The 11,610-nt window shown below is 38.8% G+C and overlaps 1 protein-coding gene across 5 annotated transcripts in view; it reads left to right on the top strand.

Annotated features, from left to right (window-relative positions):
• The window catches only part of Eif4g (eukaryotic translation initiation factor 4 gamma), a 64,370-nt gene that overhangs the window by 29,337 nt on the left and 23,423 nt on the right, over positions 1–11,610 (top strand). For 4 of the 5 annotated variants that reach the window (XM_018455039.1, XM_018455042.1, XM_018455040.1 and 1 more), the window contains exons 2-5: positions 9,336–9,688; positions 10,023–10,292; positions 10,632–10,755; positions 10,840–11,031. In XM_018455039.1, the coding sequence (XP_018310541.1) occupies positions 9,336–9,688; positions 10,023–10,292; positions 10,632–10,755; positions 10,840–11,031 (939 nt within the window). Of the gene's footprint in view, positions 1–7,621; positions 7,860–9,335; positions 9,689–10,022; positions 10,293–10,631; positions 10,756–10,839; positions 11,032–11,610 lie in introns of those variants that run through there. The other variant, XM_018455041.1, reaches the window with a different exon arrangement.

Raw genomic sequence — 11,610 nt, 5'->3', positions numbered from 1 at the left:
CTTCCCCTCACCCCCCCCCTCTACGCCCTGCGGAGATGATCGCGCGAATTTTACGTTTTTACGAATCGATTTTTAATTCATCTTTTGTTTCCTTCCTATTATTTCGATAAATTTCATTGCCTAAGATTTGAGTCTTAGGACGGGAACACAGTCTTGAATAACGCATAAGAAAATCAATCGATCGTAGTCCTTCGTTTCCTTCCTTTCCGTGAAATATAACTTATAAGACTCTGGATTGGTTGGTTTTCTTAAAGGTCTATCCTCCAGTCTTTGAGCCGTAAGAATTAATTGACCAATCACGGCCGATTTCTTACGACTTAAAGCTTAGATAATGGCTTCTTTAGCATTTTCCCTCGTCGGGAAGAGGAGATGAAAATTGTAAGATCTGCGTTCAGCAGAGAAAACTAATCAGTTAGCGCTTAGTGATTCTTCAATATGATTGGCTCTTGCCTTTGGTTCTTCACTGGATCTAAGTGGATCTAGGAACCGATTATATAAGCGCTAACTGATTAGTTTTCTCTGTCGAACGCAGCCATTGATTATAGTTTACGACGTCCGAGATCTCGACTTTAATGGTCTACGACGTTAATCGATGATAATTCTTGATGGTTAGTGATCTATAATTATTTTAGTCGACAGTCGGATACCACTCTTCGTAGTCCGATCGCGAGACTGTACGCTGGATGTGCGCCAAACAGCTGACCGAAAGTCAGTGTAAGACGATTCATCGATCTCAAGAGTCGTCTGTCTGCACGTCTGACACCGGATGTGTATCGCTCTGAATCGATTGTCGTTCTTGTCCTTGCTGTTTCAACTTCCGTTCTCTTCATAGAATGCACTGCCAGATTTGTTTATCTAATCTCTTGGGATTGATACTTGTTTTTGCTGAGTATTTTCCCACATTGAAACGTTTTCACTCCAAATTTCTTACATGCGAGGTAGTCTACATGTATAATCGTACTTGAAGCCCTTCGCTCGATAAACTTGATCATCCTGTCTCTAAACTATCCAACACTTCAATTAATTGTTAATGAAGAAAGAGAGAGAGTTTATGCGGCTCTAAACTGAAAAAAAAATATAGTCAATTTTAATAAATATTTGTTCAGTAAAAAGAATGATTGTTAAATCAAATTAACGTTTCTTGTATCAAATAAATGTATCTTTATATTTAATAAATATTTATTTGGCAGTATTGAACTAAATATTTGTTAAAATTGACTATATTTTTTTTTCAGTGTAATGCTAATTTTATTGATTAAAATTCCAATATGAGTGCCGTATATCAGCATTATCGTTGTTATATTAATTATTTAAAAATCTCAAGCAGTCGTGTTGTAGACGTATTGTTTCTACAATATTAAATCTATACTTAACTAAAGAAAATACTGCAAATCACATTGAAAAGAAAACAAATTCAATTAGTTTAATAATTAAATTAGTCTAAAAAATCATACGCATTTTCTATTCAAAATAGATGGAGCAAAAGTTGCTCAAATCCTTGAAAGGTTTAATATAATTAATATATAACTCGATTAATATAATTTGAAAGGATTAACGTAATTAATTTATGAGGGTTCTTTGTATCGTGAGAATTCACTTTGATTATAGCAAGTGCGTATTTTAAATATTGGACTGCGTGTACACGCTGATTGCTGATAATGCGAACAACGCCGTGAACGATAACACGGCGTAAAGTGAGACGTTCGAATACTCGGTTCAAAGCATCTATATGACGCGTAGTTCGATCTTATTTTAATTCGAGCTTATTTGATTCACGCTTGCTTTTGCCTTGCAACGCATCGAATAGCTTCACGTCTGATTTCTGTCGGTAGTTCATATCGGGCTATGCATTGAAGATCGAGGACTGCGAATTGGAGAGTAGAATTCGGCCAATCGGATAATTTTAATCCTGACACGCTTTATCCTAAATTGAATTCTAATTTCCAATTTGCAGTCTTAATCTCAAGTACGTAGTCCTCAGATACGAGCCTAACGCAGCGTGATTTCATTTTGCACGCTCAGATTCACGCACGAAAGGAACGACTTTGAAGTATCTAAAAAATTTAGATAGATCCCAGCTTTGAGAAAATAATTTTGTTGGATTATCAGAATAATTACATAGGAATCCCAAAAGAGTTTCGACATTCTAGCAATTAGTTTCCAGATCCCCACATAATTATTTTGGCGTTCCAACAAAATTATTTTTCAGATTTCTAGCAAAATTTTTATAGCGTATTTTCGACTACAATGACTTGGAACCGACCTGGGTTGGATTAATGACGTCAATAATATATAATTTATCAATAATAAAGCATGCGACGTCGTTAATCCAACCCAGATCGGTTCAAACTCGCAGTCGAATTTTCGAAATATATTATAAAGATACTTTAACAAAACCATCCTTTTCGAATGAGCTTCCATATAGAATGCCGTGCAAAAAAAAAAATGCGCAGCCATTGGCTTGCTCCATCGTGGACATGAAAACCCGCGACCGACGATGGTAGCACAGTCTTTCGCTTCTCTGCTTATTGTTCATATATTTATTTACTATTTCCAACGTTCTCTCTCGTAGAATTCGTCCTTGACTCTGTCGCGCGATACGACCTGCGCTAACGTAATTTCGAGAGATGGCTCTCGGTCTGTCGCATCGCGATCGTTGAACCTTTCCTGCTTTTTTTTTTTTCTATCACGCGCGACCAACACGGCCGAATATATCAGCGCAATCACGGAGCGGAATGATGCGAGACGCGTTATTTTCGAGCTCACCGGGGGTAGTTAATCTGACCCGGTGACCTATCTGTCAAGAGTCGAATCATTCGTGTCTATTTGCAGACGCACGGGTTCGAGTCCGTCGTGCCTTTCTCTCCTCTTCCTCCTCCCTTCCCTTCGCGAGGATGGGTACAATGCCGCTGTCACGCTAAAACGATGACGTATTTAACATGTATGAAGCTCTAACACGTACGAAGCTTTCAATATCGATTTTAATCCCGTTGGTTTTGTGGAAACTTCGCTTATGCCCCGTTTCTATCAATGTAGATTAAATTTAATCTCGGTTCCACTTTTTCTAATTTTTAGAACTAGAAAAGGATGAAGAGTTGGTTGAACCGGGATTAAAGTTGAACTGCATTGACATAGGCGTACCTAGAATTTCAGTTGAAGGAGAGAGAGATAAGAATTTATCTTCACAAAACTTAGTGAAATATTTATATGTATTAAAACCAGCCTTGGAGGTGAGAGTCTCCCCAACGAACTTTTTTAATAATGTGTGATGCCCGTTTTTATCAATTTAGTTTAAATTTAATCTTGGTTCTAAAAATGAGAAAAAGAGGAAGAGTAAATTGAATCGAGATTAAAGTTAATTTACATTGATAAAAACGGGCATGAGCTACAAATTAGGCGATGAGCGTTCAATTTTTCATCGTTTAAATGATTTTTGTTATTTGTTCTTTTCTGCTAAAATTTAGGGAGGGCAGGGAGGAGAACAAGCGCCCTTTTCTACCTTTCTTTGCATACGCCCTTGTACATTGTAGAAACGATATACGGAAAGAGCAATTTTGTTAAAGATTTAGCTAGATACAAATCTGAAAATAATTCAACTGGATCATCAAAATAATTTTATAGAAATATTAAGCATGACGAGCAATGCTCCAGAATGTTATGATATTCTAGCAATTAAATTTTGTCGTCCTACCTAATTATTTTGATAGTTCAGGGACATTATTTTCAGATTTGTATCTACACTGAAAAAAATGCATGTAATTTTACATGGAAATTACATGTATATGACTGGAAAATTATCTAAATATTACATAAATATTGGAAATTTACTGGAAATTGTAAATTTCCAATCATACTTAGACAATTTTCCAGTGATGAACATTTAATTCCCATGTAAAATTACATGCATTTTTTTCAGCGTAGTTTAGATCCTTCGGCAAAATTGCTCTTTCCGCGTAGAAATAAGACCAGTTTCCTGTAGAGAATGCAACATTTTTATAATTATTATTTTATCGTTATCCGTGCTCTTCGTCGAGTGATCGGAGTCTCGAATCGTCTCTCGAGGAAAAACATTCTGGGCGGATGACGAGCTGAAATGCACCGAGTGGAGATTTATTCAAATTCTTTTTATCGAACACGGCCGGGCGTTTTTCCTGGTATGCGGATATCGATATATCGGGGGTGGCTTGCTATTTAGGTTAGTTCTTAGCGCCCCTGGACGGCGCTTTAGACAATTCACGATATAGGTCAATCGATAAAACGCTTTCCACCTTGTGCCGTCGTGAAGGTACGTTCGATCCTTTCCTTTCGTGCGATACGTCCCGTTCCATTTCGTTCTTCTCTCCTCTCTCTCTCTCTCTCTCTCTCTCTCTCACGTTGAAATACGGCATTGGTAAATGTAAATATCCACGATAAGCCGGAACATAATTTGGGCCTTTCGAAACACTCGTCTTATCGCACATTATTGACGTGTTCGGTCACGAACTTGACGCGTTAAATTCCAAGGTAAAATTTTCTTTTTAATATTCTGATTGCGAAGGAAACAGCCTTCGGGATGATTTAATGATCGAATTTTGGGTAAAGTAATTAATGGCGCGAAGACAATCCTCGACAAATCGATCTACGGCGAGCTTCCGTCTCGCGACTCTACGATATCATTCATTACCGTGTGACATCGATCGTCGGTCGTCCGTTTGTTACATTCGCGAGGTCTTTCTTCTTAAAATCTTTAATGGCACCGCCTAGACAAACTCCGGCCAGCCAAGAAATTAAGGACCGTGGCACACGAAACTTAAGATGCTTTCCATTTATATTATTATTTATTATAGTGATACAAATCGAGACAAATATCGTTTTACCTTTCTTAACATTCCATTGAGTATCAAAGATAGAACACATTTGTGTCGAAGATGATGCAATACTCGGACAAGAACACGCCCTCTGATTTCATGAAAAAAAGGTTCGACTTGAGGCTTGAATGAATTGTATCCCGCGAGAGAACAGAAAAAAATATGTAAAGACAGGAAGGTCGGTAATCTCGTTGCAAATGAGCCTTAGGCCTTCTTTTTTGCTGAGCTTCTTGCACAGTCCTTCTTTTTTTTTCTCTTCTTTAACCTAAAGAGAATCCTTTTCTTTTTACATTAAAGAAAAAGGATGAACTGTCCAAGTTCTAAAGAAAATAGGACTGAGGCTTATTAACGACCTCCTTGTCTTTTTACATATTTTTTATATTCTTTCGGATTCAACTCATTTAACTTTGTCGAACTTTGTTTGTGATGTGGCTTATTCTTTTTAACTAAACTTCTTGTACAGTCATCTTTCTTTTTTCTTCAACGTGAAGAGAATCTTTTTAAAGGAAAAAAGAAAAAAGAAAAAGTGTGTAAGACGTTCGGCTGCAAGGAACAGACTTTTTATTTCCACAATACTAGAAATTCTTCCGAAATGTCAGATGGAGGGAGCATCGACCAATCAATTAGCTGAATCGTTCAAATGTGATTCATTAATTTTTTTTCTCCATTCGAGATCTCGGAGTGATTTATATGGCATCGTGGACACACGAGGCTTTACGAAGAGCAACGTTTCCACGGTCGATCTCTCTCTCTCTCTCTCTCTCTCTCGTTCTCTCGTTTCCCTGATAATATCGATGCCGCGCGCGCGCCACGTGGCTTCCCGAGCGGCGAGGTTAACCCTAACCTAACTTAACCCTCCTCGGCTTCCACTCTCGCGGCTCTCCAGGCGTTCCGCATTCGCGCAGTGCCGTAGCGCTTCCGATCGGCGTGTTTAAGGCTCGTTAACGTTATCCGGAGTCAGTCTATTTAGAATCGTTGCGCGCCACACGGTACACGCCGTTGCGTCGAGCCCGGCGTGACGCGGCGCATCGTCCGGCGACGCCGAGGGGATCGGCGATTCGGTGGGTGGGGTGTGAGACCTGCATACGTCATTCATCTGCGGAAATGACGTATGGCGAGGCCAGGCGCGGCACTCTGCATTCCAGATTGTGCGTACCCTAGGCCCCGTTCTCCTTCCCTCTCGGCTCTCAATCGCGACTCGGTACTCCGCGCGGGGATGCGTTCCTAGGTCTGTTCGCGTTACTTGCACTTTTTGCACTCGGTATCTTCGACTTCTCTCTCTCTTCGGCGCCCGAATATAGTATATATTTATCCCATTTTAAGAGCAATTAATTTTTGAGAGTTTCAAAGAACAGATTTTACGTCACGAGATCCCTCATCTTACTACGTGGTTTTTGATTCGCGATCCCATCGCGAGATGCAGGAGAAAATGTATCTCGTATCGTGTGAAAAATTTGATGTTTGTTGTCGCCAAATGACACGAATACTTTGCGGCGCTTCTCTCGAAAACTTTTATGGTTCGTCTATAATGGGAGTAAGTTTGTAAGCTGTAAGAAATCGATCGATCGTAGTCGATTATTCTCCTCATATTCGACTGTGATTGGTCGATTTCTTACGGCTTACAATTTACGCCCATTTCTACATATGTAGATTAACTTTAATCTCGGTTTAATTCACTCTTTATCCTTTTCTAATTCTTAGAACTAAAAAAAGCTAAAAAGTAAATCATAAACCAAGATTAACTCCCATTGTAGGTTCTTTAAGGCTTATCTTATAGTACATAAAACAACGTAAAGCTCATTAGTCATTTTACAATAATTACGTAACCATAGTTGTAGGAATTGATTCACAGTTAAATATGAGAATATTTGATCACTTAGGCAATAAAACATAAGCAGTAAGCGAATTCGCCAATCACAGAACACATAAAACAAAAATCTAATAAACAGTAAATTATAAAATGTTGATTTGTTCATTGCTCCAGTTTTTTTATGTGCCATAATCTTTATCCTTTGATGTAAAACTGTTTCAGGAATAATCTCAATTTCCTAGCTGAAAATTACAATGCAAATGTAATGAAATTGGTAGAGAAAAGTCAAACAAACAAACAAACAACTAATGAGGTTAGATTAAAATTAGTTTATTAAAACCTATTTTAGGAATCAGTTAATATTAGGATAATAAAGAGAACGCATTCCGTTCGGGATTTTCGGTTTGCGGGATTGACGTCCGCTCGTTCGTACGATCCAAGTCGCTTCGATTTGGATCGAAGCGTGAATAACGCAAGGTGTAGGAAACGCGTGTCGGAGCAGCCTCGGAGAGTAGCGGAGTGGCGCGCATTTCCGGCGGGGTCGCTCCTGAACGGCGGCGAATCGATGCCGCGGCGATGCCACAGATGGCAGCGCTGCGCCCCGGTCCCTGCCCACATGTGCAACTGGCAACATGGCTGTCCGCGAGGTCGGGCCGTCGGTGCGTTTGTCCACGTTCGTCTCACGTTGTCTCGGCGTTACGCTTTCGTCGTAACGGCACGGCCGTCGTCCGGAGGATCGTCGCGCGGACCCGCGCGGCCCGCATCAGGAACGGATCTACGCGGACGATACCGCAACGGGCGAGCTACGTGACGTATGGGGGGGAACGATCCCATATTTTTCCTCGACTTCGAACTGTCCGTTTCTCTCCTGCCTTCCGTGCCTTGATTTGACGTCGGAGAAAATGGGGAAACGTCCGTTCGACGGATAGAACTTCTCCTCCTCGCGCCAGAGGAATTCGACCGACGATCTTCTCCGCGGGATTTACCCGCGGGATTATCTTGATAATCCGACGGGGAACGGTTGACGTCAACGGTTTCGTGCAACGGTGGCAAGTCGCACGTATTCGTCTTTCACGAGTAATTACTAATTGGTTACAACGTGGAAACGGAGTGGGACGAAGGCGAAGGTGTCAAGCGGACATTATCGAAATTGAACGCGACGTGTTTCGGGTGCTTCTCCGTACCCCACTTATCTATGCTACGTAAGCGTTAACGCCTTGTATCTCATTAATTCGTAAGAACTTGGAATATACTTTTCTTGTGCGATTCGTCTTACTTTATTAAAAAATTTCTTTCAGAGATGAAGTTTTAAGATTATTGCGAATTATTTTTGGTTTTGTTATACGACGCATTTTGCTTTTTTTTTTTTACATGTATTTTACTGTTCTGTTTACGAAACCGACAATTATTGTTATGCATCGATGATTTTACATTTTCTAGAGATGAATAAACGAATTTATCTCCCTCTTTTTATTATATGGTATATACATATATTGACGTATGCGAGTTAGATTTGAGACATAATTGAAAAGTGGCAATAGAAACAGGAAATAACAGATTTTAATCTATCAGAATACTGTGTGTTTCTCAGAACACACTTTTGATAGGTTAAAATCTGTTATTCTCTGTTTCTATTGCCTGTGCTTTTCAATTGTACATTAGGGTGGGAGCACAGAGTCTTGCATAATGCATAGGAAAATGAACCAATCCTTCCTTTCCACGAAATAAAAAAATCTGATTGGTTGATTTTCTTATGCATAACGTATTATGTAAGAGGCTGTGCCCCTTACGCACGTTCTACAATAAGTTACTTAATAAGCTTTAAGTCTTAAGTTGTAAGAAATTGAACAGTCACAGTCAAATGTGAGAAGAATAATCGACTATGATTGATCAACTTCTTACGGCTCAAGACTTAAAGTTTAGGATTTTAAGCTTATTGTGGAAAGCTCATTAAAGCCATGGCACACAAGAAAACTTGAGCAATAAAACGTAAGCAGTAAGCGAATTAGTCTATCACAATGGAGAGGCCATAACGTAAGCAGTAGTAATCCAATATGTCGATTTCCTTACTGTTTAAGTTTTTCTATGTACTATGATTAGAGGCTTTACTTCTCAATTTTTAGCCGAACAAAATATGTCATGTTTAGCTGTAACGAAATTAATCAGTCTAAACGTATATAATGATTCATTTCTGTTTCCGGTATATGCATCTCGCGTCGATGGTCGAAGCGATAACATTTGCTTGATAAAAGATGTTTATACGGAAGACATAAATTTTAATGACAAGAGAAGTAATTTATTTTGTTCTATTTTATACACGCCATGTTTTTATTTTATGTAATAATAATATTTATTGTATTTGTTGTATATTTTATATATTGAAGGTCGAGAACTATATCTATGCAACCTGTTACAACTTTACGAAAGATTTAAATAAAAATAAATTATATAAGATGAAAATGTGCCATGAAAAATAAGTTTTTGTATCGTGAGGGTAATACTGACCTTGTGAGTTGCTCTTTTATATGCCACACGTATTTTATCGTACTATAAAACGTGAATAAACAGTTAGTCGTGATCTGCACATTTTCAGATAGCGACTCGCGTATGAATTAGATGATTATGTAATTGTTGTACAAATATAGACATGTTGACTAAGTTGCAAATTTTGTTTCCAGGATCGGAGTTTCATGGAAACTACAGCGCCCAGCCAGGGAGCCAGGTGGGTGGAAACGCCGCGAGTAATGTAGGAGTACCTACGGGTAGAGGGCCCCCGCCGCTCGGCGGTATACAGACGATAGGACAATCTGCAGCGGGTATACCGCCAGGAGGTCCCGCTGGAGGACAAGCACCCTCGCAGGCACCGACACCTGGAGTGCAGTCGCAACCGCCGCAAGGTCCAGCGCCTACTACGACACCACCTGTGCATACACCATCGCCTCAGGAAATGGGAAAACAGGCCCACTTACAGACGCAGCAACCGTCTTTGCAGCAAGTTTACGTGCCGACGCAAAACAGACCGGCGTCTCAAGTATGTACTCGTAATAGCGAAAAGAAATCTTTTCTTTTATTTTTAAGTGGATTGGTAGCCGTAGCACCTTATAGTTTTCTTTAAAACTTTGTTCTGGAAAAAAAGAAAAAAGTTTGTCTAAATCTTGAATTTATTTTTACATTTTTTTTAATCTCAAGGATATAACTAATGTAAATTTAAATGTAATATGATACTACTTAAAAAATAAAACTATAAAATTAAAAATTTTTTGGGACGTTCTGAGCATTCCAGCTTTCGTATCTTTAAATAATCTATCTACTTAAAATAAGAAATTGATTTAGTGAAATTAATATTTCTCATCAATCTTGTGCAGGGCTTTCATTATCAAACGGGTCCAAGGCCGCAACAACCGCGAGGTCTCAGTCACAGAGGTGGTCAAGGCGCCAGTGGAACACCAGTAGTCGGGATGGCTGGGGTAGGTGGAGGCGGAGGGCAACCGCCTGCTATATACCCTCATCCGGCTGGTTTACCGGTGCAAGCATCAAGTGCAATGTATTTAAGTCAAAGTCAAGTCCATGGTCTTCACACGGGGCCTCATCAACAATCGGTGTATCCTATGAATAGTCAAATACCGATTCATCAGGTACATTGATATTTATATTTTTATTTAATTAAACAATCAAGTAAGAATTTAATGCCTATTACGGTCGAAACGGGATCTTAGATCTTAGGCTTTTAAATAACTATTCAGTATATAATACATATAAAGTATATAAATTTACATAGAAATTATTTAAGAGCATCTAAGATCCTGTTTCGATCATAATAGGCATTAAACTCTTACTTGTGCAGTCACATATACGGTCTTAATAAGTTTATTATTAATTAAACACCACTTGTCTTTTATTTGTGCAAATACACTTTCTTAAGATGTAACCAATCGAATATAAAAATGTAACAAATTTTCTCTGTTTGTTTTCAGTTTTCTGGTCCACCTCAAAGGCACCAGCCACAAAATCAATCGTTTTATCAAACGTTTCAGCCTCCTCCACCAATTTTGCCAAATGTGTTCGCTGGATATGCTCACGCGCCCACTCAGCACGGCTGTGAGTTACCCACCGGTTCACGTTTCATACCAAGTAGCCAATACAATCGTAATTATGCTGAAGGACCGTTATATTTGTTGACAGATTATTACGCAGCGTCAAACACAATGAGTTTGACTAGGGCGAGTACAAGTGCGGTCAGCGGTGGTGCGCAACATGTCGCAGGTCCGCTGGCCGGTACTCAAGGTGCTCCAGTTGTACCGCAAGGTACACTTCAGCAACCTACTCAACAAGCCCAACCCCTGCCTCCGATGGGTATACCTCTTTCACAGACTGGTAGGTTGCTCTCAAATACTCGATATGTACTTAATCTTCCGCTGGCAACTGGTGTCTTTAAATTGATAACTTTAAATATGTAGAAAATAAGTAAAAATTTCTTCCATTTTCTTTCCATTCAATTTCTATGATGGCAAATATTCGTTGTTAAAACTTAGACAAATATATACAAGAAAATTTTTTCAGATTTTTATATAATTCACAAAACAAAAAATTCGCTCTATTTTTCGAAAATAAGACTGTTTCGCTGATAAAAGAGTTAACAAAAATTTATGTTGTCGGCGGAGAGTTAACATATTATTTGTATTAATACTTTGTTTATATTAGGTTGGTGCAAATAAAATGACCATTTTTCTGCATTGCTATTAAGAGCAATCGTAACTTCGTTAAAAAAACGAACAAAATTTAAATTTAAAAAAGGATTTTAAAGCTTGAAAACTCTATTTCCAAAACTTACTATATTTTTTGAGTTTATATGAGTTTGATAATTTTTACATTAGCTAAACTAACAGCTGAAAAAATGAAAAAAATTTCTTTTCACTTTATAGGTTTGTCGTGCCCCCCAAAAAATCGAGAAAA

Source organism: Mycetomoellerius zeteki, unplaced genomic scaffold (assembly GCF_001594055.1).
Source record: "Mycetomoellerius zeteki isolate Tzet28-1 unplaced genomic scaffold, Tzet1.0 scaffold47, whole genome shotgun sequence".
Lineage (NCBI taxonomy): Eukaryota > Metazoa > Arthropoda > Insecta > Hymenoptera > Formicidae > Mycetomoellerius > Mycetomoellerius zeteki.
The sequence above is the reverse complement of the archived record's forward strand: the minus strand, read 5'-3'. Positions and strand labels throughout refer to the sequence as shown.